Source organism: Pyrus communis, chromosome 3 (genome assembly GCF_963583255.1).
Source record: "Pyrus communis chromosome 3, drPyrComm1.1, whole genome shotgun sequence".
NCBI classification, from domain to species: domain Eukaryota; kingdom Viridiplantae; phylum Streptophyta; class Magnoliopsida; order Rosales; family Rosaceae; genus Pyrus; species Pyrus communis.
The window spans coordinates 26,687,138-26,701,216 of NC_084805.1; the positions used below are offsets into that span (position 1 = coordinate 26,687,138).

Below are 14,079 nucleotides of genomic sequence, written 5' to 3' on the forward strand. Positions count from 1 at the left end.
TTTTCCTCGAAAACCATTGCGAATGAAATGATTAAAAAAGGAAAAAGATCCAATTTTGTTTACGATCGTAAGACCAGGATGGAGGGGAAACTCGAGATTAGGAAAGTGACACAGATTGTCTGCCAAATTGTATTCTGATGGTTGGATTTGTTGACTTCCTTGTCATTCACTCTTTACCTCAAAGTTTTTTTTTCCCTTATCTACCAGAGTACTTTAGTTGTAAGTAACGAATATTGTGTACATATCGTAATCAAAATTGTTTATTTCGTGAATTACAATTTGATGATACTTGTTTATTGAACAAATTGACGGTGTCGACCTCTATCAAAATTCTCATAAAAAACTACCCAAATGAATTGATTTTTCACAAACATACACTTCAAATATTAATTAAGAAAATTAACATATTAGAGTAGGCTGCGTAGAATAATTACATTTATTTGTAACAAGTACAATTACAATTTACAACTGCGTGAAAAATGTAATAAACTCGTAGTCGTACTCAAATTTGACAGGACAAGTGCAAAGCTCTCGCTAGTGGCGCCAAGTTCAATGCTGCCGGTGCTTTGGACTTTTCCGGAGCGTAAAGGACATGCTCACTCAAAATATTTCAATCCGGCTTGGTGGCACAAATTCACCGCCACGCGGTTCCATTCGAATGAAATAAAAACATATGAGAACAGAATGTCATTGTAACAGTAAACGGGAACCAAATGAAGTTGAAGACTCAAACTCCACGAGCTGAACTGATGGAAAATGTGATCCCTCGAGTTTGAATCTTAGGAAGTAATACATGAAGCAAGGACGCCAAAATGACGATATCAAAACCTAATCTACGAATCCACGTGAGAAAAGTTACGAATCCACAAAGTTCTTGACGACGCATAATAAGTTTCTTTCATGCAAGTCTCTCTAGCGCTTTCTTGATCCTCCCTGTAACAATATGTTGTGTCCCAACCATGGAGGGTGAATACACAACTCGTTAAATGATGGAAATGCAACATAACAAGGGGCATAAACCACGAAAGCGAGGGGTGGGGGAGGAGACGAAGCAGTACATTAACGAGACAATGCATTACACTAGAAAGTTTGAACAAACAGTAGCCAAGTAACAATATTTGTTCGGAATTTCAAGTCAGCGAGCCACCACAAACCACCGCAGGACTAGATACGAAACAACATTTAAGTAGAGGAAACCCATCCAGCAGCAACCAACAACATTCTCTATTATGAGAGCCCTTCTTCCTAGCTATATAAATACACGTTTCCAGGTTTTCGGGTTTCCTAGCTTTTCCTCGTCTAGCAGCAGCTTCCTTACCAGTCCGACTCCGGCTATCTTTTACTATCAAACATGTACATGAACAAAAAGTAATTTCGGGAAAAGGGAGGAAATCATAGAGGAGAGACCACATTACATGAAGCCATCCATCCCGCCGTAGTTTTTACTCTTCTTGGTAGAGCAACAAAATGACAATCGTCAGGCTTCAATCTGTCGTGATTTACCCACAAAGAAAGTAAAACCTTTGTGTCACACATCAACTAGAAGATAGCAACTTGGATTTTAACTTCTCCACACTTATGTGCCAGCCGGATGCGAGAAGTTCAGACCCATCTGGCGTTTCACATGATCAGGTATCAACCTATTGATAAGTTCTGGGGTGGTGCCGGACAACTGCAAGGAGGAATTAAGTATTTGTATTTAGGTAAATGATTATAAAGACCTTGAAATACAATTCATGCTTTTTTTTTTTCTTTTTTTCTTTTTTTTTTTCTAGCTACCGACAGGCATGTTAAGGCTCCATAACCAGATTAAGAAGAAAACAACATACCTCCTGCTTGAAATTAAAGAGAGGTGGAAATGGGCGACCGTTTGGAAGACGAGCATTGGGCTCACGAAGGTCATCAAAGAAAGAATGTGCACATGCTTCTAGCTGCAAAGACAAAAAGGGACGTGCAACAATAATGAAAAAGAGAACCTCATATATTGAAACAGAATTCCAAAGGTAAAATTGTTGAGCCAGGAAACTCATTTTTCACCAGTGAACAAAACTTAACTCATGAGCACCGAGAATCACACTCTCTCACAAATAGATAGAGAAAACAAATGCTTCACACCCTAATCTTAACTCACGAGTATTGATAAGCGACTATCAAACAAAATTGGATCCTCAAACAATAAATAATGACATCAGTATTAAATTAATTGCATTGAACTTACAGCTGTGCAGCGAAGACTTGGTGAGTATTGCAGCAGTCTTGAAGCCAGATCAATTGCTTCTGGAGGCATCCGTTTGTGGAAAACCTAAATTAAGGAGCCCGGGTTAATACGACCTACCACTACCACGTTAAAGAAACAGAGGAACTGAACTTTATAAATCCTACCAAGTGTCTTTTATTTATCAATATTATTTCGACAAAAGAGAAAATATGCTTACATTGCAAACACCTACAGAAAATGCCTAGCGTACCCAATAGATTATACATTAATGTGATCAGTGCAAAATTGCAAGGAAGCAAATCTAAATACCTTGTGCCAAGGATGAGCTTTTATCTGTGGAAACCGAAAATCAGTATAATTTGGATTCATGCAACGAATTTCTTCACGTGTTGGCGTGCCAAGAACCTGCAAGATATATTGTAAGATGCTGACTCATGATTACAAGAACTCCATAATTTAAGACTTGACTATCACTACTCACCTTGATGATCTCCACAAGCTGGTCAACTGCATTTTCTCCCGGGAACAATGTCTTCAAAAAGCAGTAGACTATATATGAGTACATCTCTAGTAGGAACTAAATCAATTGTGGAAACAGAATCAACTAACATCTTAGAACGTTATAAAGAACTGCTAACCTGGCCCAAAAGAAGCTCTGCTAGGACACAACCTGCTGACCAGATATCGATTGAAGTTGTATAATCCGTGGCACCAAATATAAGTTCAGGAGCCCGATAGAAACGTGAACATATGTATGATATGTTTCCTTCTCCTTTCACCTACACAAGAAAATTTACGATAAGTGAATGAAACCCTACATCGAGAGACTGAAATACAAAAAAATATTTAAAGCCTGAAGGTAACATACCAGCACTTTTGCACTTCCAAAATCACAAAGCTTAACTTGGTGAGTAAGAGGATCAACCAGAAGATTTGGAGGCTTCAAATCCCTATGGCAAACTCCAGGAACGCTGTGTATGTAAGCCAGCCCTCTAAAAATCTGGAATGCATCGCCAAATTAGTGCCACAGAACATAAAACACGAAGCCAACATCCGGAAGGTTCATCATGTATTACCTGGTACATGTAAAGCTTGACATAGATCAGTGGCATTCTCTGGTTTGCATTGCTGTAATGCTTCAAAACGCGGTACATAGTCTCCGGGACATATTCCATAACCAGATTGAGAAAGAGTTCATTTTTACTGGTAGTGGAAAAGAAACAGTGCTTCAACGAAACCACATTTGGATGGTCCATCACACGCATCAATTGAAGTTCCCGATTCTTGTATCTTCTGTCCTGCAAAACCTTCTTTATAGCCACAGTCTCGCCACTTTCCAAGCATTTCGCCTGATCGAAAAGAATTATCAGCTTCAATCACAACAAATGAACTGGTACCAGGTCACAAAACCTACAAAGATGATATTTTGACATACCTGGAAGACAATTCCAAATGAACCGGTTCCCACAACGCGCTCCGCCATGTAACTAATGGTCTGCAAAAAAAGCATAACACCCAAACAAATCAACTTCCGAAGAGAGGATAACCAACCCGATCAGCGATAAAAACATCTAGATATCAAAAATTGGATTGACAATCATATTTTAACCATTCAAATCAATCAAGAAGCAAATTTAAACAACGACACGCAGGTAATAGAGCAAATTCCAAGGATGGTACCTGTTTTGGTTCTCCATTTTTGCCTCCAATGGTTGTGGATATGATGTGACCGGTCGGATCGCTACCGTCTACAACGGGAGCAGAAATTTCCTGCACAACACGTAAAGTTACGACTTTGAAGTAAACAAATTTACCACAAAATATATGGAATTCACCATTAGAGCCACCAGAAACACGCAAAACACAACCGCGGATCACCAAAAAAAACCCAAAAGCTTCATGAAACGAAATCCTTAAAAGATCACCGAAAACATAAACAAATATTTTGTTATTTTTTCACAGATCGGTAGCAAGTGATGCAAGTGCGATGCAGATTGAAAACTTCCAAATTTAACCCAAATTACATAAAACCTTCCGACTTTAATCGAACCCAGTTGATTCACATCACTGTGATCTGAACTAAAACTGGAAGTACCCCAATAAAAACCTTGAATTTGAAGAACCCAAGCTCAAGCCAAAATCCAGATCAGAGAAAAAGAAACAGAACTGCTCAGTTGAGAAAGTTTCTACCTTCCGCAACCAAACATCAAAAAATTTGGGAAAGTAATGAGGGACTGAGAGAGTACCTTATCCTCAGCCATGCTCAGATGGGAAGGAAGAGGAGAGAGAAAGAGCGAAAGAGAGAAAGAGGAAGAGGGGAGAGAGAGAGAGAATCAGACTGTAAATTTTGTGGGGAGGAAGGAGAAGACCATGGCGGTGGCGGTAGTAGTGGTGGCGGTGGTGGATGAGAGAGAAGAGGAAGAGGAAGCGAGAGAGAGAGAGAGGGATGAAGAAGAAGAAGAAGAAGAAGAGAGAAGAATTAGAGGTGTCCGGTACAAACAACTCCCATGTGACTCCAGCTCTTCCTTTTCAGTTTTTGCTTCTCTCTCTCCTCTCTTTCTCTCTCTACCCAATGGAGTGGGCCCCCTGGTCTATTCCTTGCCTCCAATTACGACTTTGCCCCGCCTTTTCCTTTCTCTTGTCCGCCGACGTCGTCAATTGCCCGATTTCTCGCAACCTTTGTGTTTCTTTCACTTTTTCTAATTTCCTCCCCCTACAATTATGCAATTTCCTTTTCGATTATTTAATTCCATCTTTTTGCGGGTTTTCTTTTCAACGGTTAGACTAGTGATCTGTCTTTGTATCCATATCGTGAGAAATAGTAGTGTTTTTGTAACAACGTCACGTAATGTTGTTATTATATATTCATATGTAAATGTAAAGAGAAATGTTACAGATATTCTTTTAAAAATAGGTTTCTTTGTAAACTATTTGTCACTTTAAGTTTTTTACACAATATTTTATGATGTTAGTACTGAAATTGACCGTAAACTGTGAGGTATCAGAAAATCTATAGAAAGTTTCAATTTGAAAGTCTCATTAGCATTTCTCTAACGTAAATTAGGGTGTACACTTTAGCTAGTTTACTGACCAACCCATTCAAAATTGATTGGATTGAGTTTGGTTATAAACTTTAAAGATTTACATTTGAAAAAATCTAATTGCTTGTCCACTAGGTGGGTTGAGTTGGATTTGAAGTATTATTAATCAGATTGAAATCGCCCAACCTGAATATCAACAATCTTAGACATACATGTATATTACATATAATGTAATAGTTGTTAAGCACACTTGTCTATTTATACTTGATTTCAGTAATTAAATTTAAATATGACATATATTTTAAATTAGTTGTCACTTACATTACATGCACTTAACAAATAAGAAACATAGTAAATAATCACAATCTGTGAAATCGTCCAACTCAACCCGCCTTAGAATAGTTTGGATGGCTTAGTTTGCCCAATTTCTTAAGTGAAGGTGAGTTTAAATAAGGGGTGTGACTACTATCCATATACCCTTTTTACTTCTTACACATCTTTATCAATTTATATCATTTAATTTTCTTCAATTCATTCAATCCGACGATCAAAAATTGAAAGGGGTGCACACCCCTTAAATAATGTCAATCCAAACATATTGAGTTGTTAAACGAGTTAAAGTCCAACCCGACTAACACACTCAATATTCACGTCCAATATAAATATACCGTTGTATAAGAATTTTAATGGATCGGAAAATCACCCTTTGTCTTGTCTTTTGTTTCTCTTTTGCCTAGGTTTTTTTCCCAGCCACAGAGAATCATCATCAAGATATTAATTGAATTGCCTACAATTTCCCCAACACACCATTAGCAACGAAAATTGAAAAGACATGGCATGGGGCTTTCACTTATCACAGTCAGATTTAGATATCCCCGATTGTACGTACCGAATGTTATTCCCATCTCACGTCATGTGACTAAATAATTAGTTATGATGAGTTTTTCAATTAGTTTTGAGGAGTTTTTTGTTTTTCTGTTGGACGTCGGAGAACACTTCAATACTTCGGTTATATTCACTAACATATACAATTGCTAGACATGATAGGATACGTTCACTCGTCGCTGCCAAACTTAGATAGCTCAACTGTACGTAATTATTGTTGTCTTTCTCATCACGTGATTAGACAATTGGTTATAATCTTCTATTAAAAATTAATTTGGTTATATTATGTACTTATGTATACAACAACTACATTGAGTTTTCTCCTGCAATTAGAGATATGTGAACGTGGTTTCCTTACCTATATAACTGTTCTCAAAATCTCTGCCTAGCGTTGCCTAGGTGCTAGGCAGTTGGTCACCGTCTTGATTAATGCCTAGACGTTTGAAAATTAAGAAATGACACCTAAACTTACTGAGGCACCTGCCTAACCCGCCCAGACCCACCCAGACACCCGCCTAGGTTGCGACTCATTTAGACAGAAAATAGATAACTTTCATTTTGCATTCTATTTTTTCAATAAATTGTAAAAGACTTGTTGAATACTTAAAGGAACACATATTATATACTTGTCCTCCATGTTTTCATTATGCTCCAATAGCTCATAATACATATGTCATTCCATTTTGTATTTTATGATGAAATCATTTATATTTTAAGTATCAATAGATATTTATTTACATGAAATATAATAGATTTAATTAAATCTGTTTAATCCGCCTAGGCGTCTAGGCGTTAGGCCCCAACCAGTAACCCAACTAGCATCTAGCGTTTTTTAGAACCGATATTTTTGTTTAATCGAAACAAAGAAACGGTATTATCTCTTCCTCTAATATCTTGCCATAATATTCTAGATTGGGTGAAGTTTAGTAAGTTTTATAGGTCTACTCTTGGAGTGTACTCCAAGCCTTTCTGAAACCCTAGTCGATCCTCCTGTCTCCTCCTGTCTCTAGTCTTTCTCATGGCCACCGATTCTTCCTCCTCTCTTTCTTCTTCCTCTTCCTCCTCATCCGTCACCCCCACCCACTTCTCTAACCCTAGCACTGCAAGCTTCCTCAAACTCGATGAAGAAAGCTCAATGGCTTCGACAGATGAAGCCGTTTCTCATTGGCCAAAGTCTATACAAATTTGTTGATGGGTTTCACTCTGCTCCTCCTGCCACCATTCTCATCGTGCCGCCGACCGATCCCAAGTCTTCCAACAGCCACGATCAAAACATCCAATCATGTGATGACTGCTTGAATCCAACATGATATTTTACTTTAAACTAATAAAATTGCAGAAAGAGTGAAAGATCCAAACTTCGGTTTAGAAGAACAAACACATTTTGTTTTAGCTAATTTAGCTACACCCATGTATGCATGATAATCAAACACTTTAAATGTACATGGCTTCATCCATGAAATTATAAAGTAGCTAAGTTTATGTTTGATCAGACAATAAAAATTGCAGGATTGCTCACTCCTAGTACTGCAAGCCTTGTGGTCCAATGGCCACAAAGGAGTAGGGTTTATGAAGTTGAGTTGAATTGCATTTATGCCCTTGATCAACTCTGGTACATGGATTAGGCAGTTGATGGTTTAATGAATGAGGATTTCCCAGATCCTCTTTGTGAGAATCTCGGGAATCCTCAAATCGTGTCCGTTCATCATATATCGTGCGATCAACTTTCGTCATGTATTGTTCATGTTTAATTTTAAATAAAATTATTTAAAATAATTTCTGACCGCACGATGTACGATGAACATATACAATATGAGAATCACAAGGAGGATCCGGAGAGATCCTCATTCTGGTTTAATTAGTTTAACTAATATAAAACTTCAACCAAATATAAAATTAAGGAACGAATAATTAAACGAGAAGAGTGAGTCAGAAAGTGGAAACCTCAATAATACATGTCTTAATATTTTGAAGGTTAGATTGTCTTTTTCGCAGTCTTCAAAGACTTTGTAAACCTCCATATTTTATTATTCTTTGACCCATCGATCAACCTACTATATCTCTATCCCAATTCAACACCGCTAAAGCATTACACAATCATACAAATATTTACTTCTTGATTAGCCGAAAGAAAAAGCTCTAAAGTTAATATAAAATATCACTTCATATTAATTAATTGCTCATGGAACCATTAGATTTATTTTATTTTATTTTGTCAATAAAAATATAGAAAGAGATTGGTTACTCTTACCATCAACGTCAGATATAAGCACAATCTGGAGCCGAAATGACTTATGCGTTACACCTAACTGCAGTTGTCACCTATGAATTTATATAAAAATTTACAGATCGCATATTAATGAGGATTGCTGGAAAAGAGATTCAAACCTAACTTACTACCGCCACTTATATAGTCGGTGAATTTTTACTCACTGTCATTATACTTTAAAATAGCGGTGAGCATTAGCACTATTTGATTGTCATTAAATACATGCAATTGAATCCATCTATTACATAAACCTCAAAGTTTAAACTCATATAATAACTATCGTGATTTTAGAGCATGCATTATTAGAGCCAGATGCACAAGGAGATGTAGGTGGTACCAGGACCACATGAGATTTAGAAAATATACATGTGAAAGTTTTTTGGATCCTTAGAATGTTTTGAATGGGTTCCTTTGTACCTACTAAATGTTTGATGTAATACATGCTAGGCATATATCGACAGGTTGCGTGGACAACACTCGACAAATTCTTCAATATCACTCATCAAGTCTTCGACGAAATGCCCCAATGAATAAACTAAAACCATTTGTGCACACTTCGCATTTTATTTCTATCTAAAAAAACTTAAATCTTTAACATTAGGATCATCCAAAATTCATCTAGTAGCCTAGTCATTAGCCACAGTGTGAAAAGGGTGTGCCTAATCATTTTGTCTGAAGACTGCCCTTGGTCTAATGTCTTTCTATTAAAAGCACTGTTTGTTTTGACCACTATTACATGTGATAATTATTTTCTACTGCTCGATGCATAATTTCTTTTTGGAAAGCTATTAATTTTTTATGTTGATTTCATCATAAATTACTGAAATTATCATGAGAATTACCTAAAGCCTACAAACTTTGCATATACACGTCAGATTAATTAGTTGGAGTAATTTAGCACTCAAACATGTTCTTTGTTCTTACATATTAACGGATACCTCATTCCTACTTTACAAAATTTCTCTAATTTTTTCCGACTCATTTATTGTAAATGAAAATTTGCTATAGATGGTTATGCATCATTAAGACGTGCTCATAATCAGGCTTAAGTTTTAGAAATTCTTTCCATTCTTTTATTCAAAAATTTTGATACGTATTTTTTTAAGATTTGATGTGAATTGTATTGGTAAAACTTTATTTTCCAACTTTTCTATGGTTCAATTGTACTGATGAGAAATTACTGAAATTTATCTATGCTTGTTTTGTTATGTGTACAGGCATGGCGAATCAAGGGTTGAACTAGCCACACCAGAACAAGAATTGTACAAGGAAAGTGTGAACAAACTCTCCCAAGCTTCTAATGTGTTATGCTGCAAAAGTCTAATGACCCCAAAAGGCTGCCCTTAGGGCTTCATCCTTTAGGCATTTAGAAAACGTCTATAAACGAGTAATGCTATTTATACTATATTTTTATATCATCTTAGGTGATATTTGATATGAACAGCTACATCATTTGAAAAATTTGCAAAACTTAAGGAAATGAAGAAGAAAGACTTCTCATATATCACAATTATAATTTAATTAACTATTTTTTTAATTATTAATTTATTAAATAATAAATTAATTTTAAAAATATAATTAATTCAAATAATGTGATTGTCTGATCACGAGGTTACCTGTTTCATCAAAAAGGACGGCTGACTGATCACCGGGCTTAGTATCTATTACTATTACTAGGACAAAAGTTACTACTATAAATTTGTAGCGTCGGTGGTCAATGGAGGACCATTAATTGGATTTTGGTCAAATAAGATAGAATTTGTTTTGATGTGATTTTAAAATAAAAGTGTTTTTGATGAAAATATTTTTAGAAACAATTCTTAGTAAAAATGTTAATAAATTCTGAAAAAATACTTAAGGTGCTTCTTGTAAAAAGTACTTAAAGTGTTTTTGAAACCTAAAAACATTTTATCTAAAAGTACTTTCAATTATTTCAAAAACACATTCAAACGAGTTCATAGATGTGGTGGTCGAAGCCTGGTTCGTCGTCGTGGTCTGAATTCTGCAGCCTCCGCTGCTGCTAATGCTATTGCTACTGGGGAACCCACTGCAGTGCCCGTAAGGTGGACTCATCTCACGGTCTAGACAGCACCACGTCTTGCGATAGGGAGATGGCTGGACGTTGGGCTTTGGTAATACTCAAAGAAATGTGAGAAACACTTATCCCCTTAAGGGTGACAGCATTTTTTGGGCTCTATGTAAAAATGATGGGTTGGAAGGCTTGTCGAGGATAAAACATTGATTGGGCCAACGTGGGCTTTTTGTGTCTAAGGTTGTTAACTTGTAGGAAGGAGTGTTGATTTGGTGTAGGGATTCCAGTATTTTCTTGAGGCTTGTTTTGCCCAGGCAAAGGGCAAACATTCTCTCCCCCTTGATGAGAAAATGGCCTCCACTGGTGTAAGCTTGCTAGGCAAGTGGTGGGCCAATTTAAGAACGACAACAGCTCGAGAAGGTAAGTCTAAGTAGCTCTTAAGAGCAGTTCCATCGTGGGCAATAGCCCGATGGACTGGCTCTCAAACAGGGCCAGATAGCCCGAGGAAGGTGGTCCAGCGTGTGCTGGTGAGGGAGCCCGAGCATGCCTGAGGGAGAGGCCCGGCAGGAATCGCTCGCCCGAGAGCCTGAGGGATGTGTGACGTATGGCTGATGTGCGGCATCGGTGCATCCGCTGAGCTTGACATCTCCCCATCCGAAACCCTCAATTCGAACAAAAAACATCAACTATGCATAATCAATTTCAGAAAATTAAATTAAACAAGAAATCAAACAAGAAGAAAAAAAAAAAAAAACCAGAGAATAACTAAAGCAATTGAAGTAGGGCAATAACCTCATCTGGGTTTAAGCAATGGAAGCTTGAAGCTCTCGGCTTCAATGGTGGATCACCCAAATGGTGCTCTGATGATGCATGCAAGGATATATTCGAGTTCCTATCATCCAGGGGATTGAGATTTCAGAGTTTGTTAGTTTGATTTGTTTTGGTTTCGAAGAAGAGGAAGGAGAGAGCTCTCGGAGCTGTAGAGAGATAGAGGTTTCAAAAATGAGAGAGAAAGGTTGCGTCGGTAGAGAGGAAAAGAGAGAAAGAGAGAGAGAGAGAAAAAATGAGGATCAATAACATACCAGTTGATATCGTATCTTGACAACCATCAACTATGGCTTGCTTCTTGCCAGAGAAAGAGAGAAAAGCTTCTGGTTCTTTTCTCTCGTTTTCTGGCTCTGAGCTTCTAGGTTCTTCTAGGTTGAAGGGCAGATGAGAGATCAAATTTTCTTTTTTCTTTCTTTTTAATTTTGCCACCTGTTGGTTTTTTGTGATGTTATTTGTTATGATTTCATGACAACCATTAGATAGGGCATCAACAGGTGAGATTGGAAATGACAGAGAGGGTAGGTGAGGAACCGGTCAAATGAAAGGGTTAAGGAATAGGAAAAAAAATGAAAATGAAAAGGATTAGGAATAGGAAAAAAAAAGGAAAAAAAATTAAAAATTATTTTGTATTATTTTATAAATAAAAAAAATACTAATATTTTATTGCATATTGCCAGGGCTATTGAAGTGTAACGGTGGAGATGCAAAAGGCGATCACTGTTCATTAAGGGCAGTTACTGTTCATCAGGTGGATTGAATAGTGAATAGCCTGAGGGGAGGGCTCCAACGCTAGAGTTGCTCTAAGGGCAACACCATTGTCACACGAGCAAAACCTTAGGGTTACCGGCCTCATGTCGGATCTGGTCATTTTGCTACTCCAATCCAATGGTCGTGACTACCATTAAAATTATAATAAAAAATCTAAATTAAAAAAATGAAAGCTAAAATCTTGAAAATAATTTTTTTTTTTCCTATAAATACCTAATCATCGTGTTCACTCTCCACGCTAAAACTCTATACAATTTATTTCTTTCATATCTTTATTTGCTTAAAAAATGAATTGTGAATAGTAAATTCCCTTGGAAATGGATAAGAAGAGGTATACAAATTTGTTAATTAATATGAACAGTAATTGCCCAAGCCTTCTTATCCGCTTTGCCAAGATAATATGGGTGGACTTGCTCTAATAGTGCGAGGGTGGATTAACTTTGAAGAACTTTTGTCGGAAAATTGAAATACTAAGCAATATTCGACACCAAATTTTTATCAAGGTCATTAGCTAAGTAGCCAAATTGATTTCAAAGCATTGGTATTGAACTACATGCCTAATGGGAGCCTTGAGAAATACTTGTGTTCTCAAAACTTTTCATTAAAAAGAAAATTTTACTTGAAGTTTCCCTGGAAATTAAACTATTACACTTCAGAACTTTTCTTTTTATGCTGGCTTCTCCTCCAAGTTCAACTTTCCTATATATATTCAACAGTTTTAACTTCATTCCGATTGATGACCTCAATATTGAAGTTTATTATTCACGCATCGAGCTTCTAGGAATTTGTACTCAGTCTATGAATACATAGAATATTGGCTCGTCTGAAAGTGTATTTAAAAGGATTCAAAGCGCTTTTAAAATGACCTCAGTACTCTCTTTTTATTTGTTCATGATAGATTGCTTATATCCATTATGAAATTAGCTCTATAACTGTTCTGCATAATCACCAGAGGTCGAGGATTAACATGCAGGATGTTGTCGTCACACTCAACAAAACAAAGGTTAGGTTTTTAAAGTTTACGGCAATGTGTTATAGTCTTCTTAGCATTACCTTTAAATTAATATTCCTTAAGTCGTTTGATTTTTAAACGATTTCTTCCAACAGATTAAAATAATATTCCTTAAGTCGTTGTTTACTTTTTTAAACGATTTCTTCCAACAAATTAAAATAATATTCCTTAAGTTGTGGTTTACTTATTTTAAACTATTTCTTCCAATTTCTTCATACCATGCTCAAATCATAAGAACAAGCAGTAACAATTAATTATTACTATTATCAATTGGAATAGTCTGACTTGCCTAATTCTCTATCATCATATACTTTCAATTTTTCTTTTAAACAACACAATTTTCGAAAGCCTCTTTCAACTTTTTACAATTATCGATTTCCTTGTGATCTATCCTCCAAAAAAACATAATTTATTACTCAATAATGTTAGGGTTTTGGGTTAATAGGGAAGGATAGGGTTTTGGTTCTTAGGGAAAGTTAGGGGTTTGGTTCTCAAGAGCTTCTTTTGTGCTTCTCTCCGGTCAAAGACAACTATATGTTGTCACCCCTATAAAGGTCCGGTATCTCTTCAGAATGGTGTTTACACCACCTAACCTTTTTTTGTTACTGGTTGCATCTGGGCATTTAGTTGCCCATTGTATGCTTGGTATCGGCTGAGGACCAGAAACGTGGCGATCGATATTGGTGTGGTTTCATTGGATATGCAGATTTGGCACTTTTTCCCTGACATTGTGACTATGATGGGTTTGAGCTGTGCTCCATGCGGTGGTTTTTCTTGGATTTTTGTCCACTGGTCGTCTTCACCGATTCGGCTGCGTACACGGTTGGTGAAGCTCTGTTTAAGGTTATTAGGTTTTTTGGTGTGGTCACTTTCGGGCCTCTACAATTGGGCTTAGTTTTTGGACTCCTATGTAATTTTTGCTTTAGGTATGGATAACAACCTTTACTCATGTGCATATATGGCGTCTTGTCTGACCTTTTTTTTTGGGGCTGTTTTTATTTCTTGCTTTCACCTGCATGCGGAATC

General features: G+C 36.7%; 1 protein-coding gene across 1 annotated transcript; it reads right to left on the bottom strand.

Annotated features, from left to right (window-relative positions):
• Positions 1–1,055: 1,055 nt before the first annotated feature.
• Positions 1,056–4,730, bottom strand: LOC137729573 (shaggy-related protein kinase eta-like). Its single transcript, XM_068468548.1, has 11 exons — positions 4,465–4,730; positions 3,899–3,988; positions 3,654–3,713; positions 3,295–3,567; positions 3,087–3,218; positions 2,857–2,997; positions 2,700–2,750; positions 2,528–2,623; positions 2,219–2,302; positions 1,830–1,931; positions 1,056–1,672 (listed from the first exon to the last, which is right to left on the bottom strand). Exons 1-11 carry the CDS (start codon positions 4,477–4,479, stop codon positions 1,577–1,579), a joined length of 1,140 nt encoding a protein of 379 aa, XP_068324649.1. The 5' UTR covers positions 4,480–4,730; the 3' UTR covers positions 1,056–1,576.
• Positions 4,731–14,079: the final 9,349 nt, after the last annotated feature.

Excerpts from the sequence above, each read along its gene's own strand:
- LOC137729573 (XM_068468548.1), bottom strand. Across the intron at positions 3,714-3,898 it reads AAAATGGAGAACCAAAACAG|ACCATTAGTTACATGGCGGA; the intron begins GTACCATCCTTG and ends CTTTTTTTGCAG. Across the intron at positions 1,932-2,218 it reads CAAGTCTTCGCTGCACAGCT|CTAGAAGCATGTGCACATTC; the intron begins GTAAGTTCAATG and ends TTGTCTTTGCAG.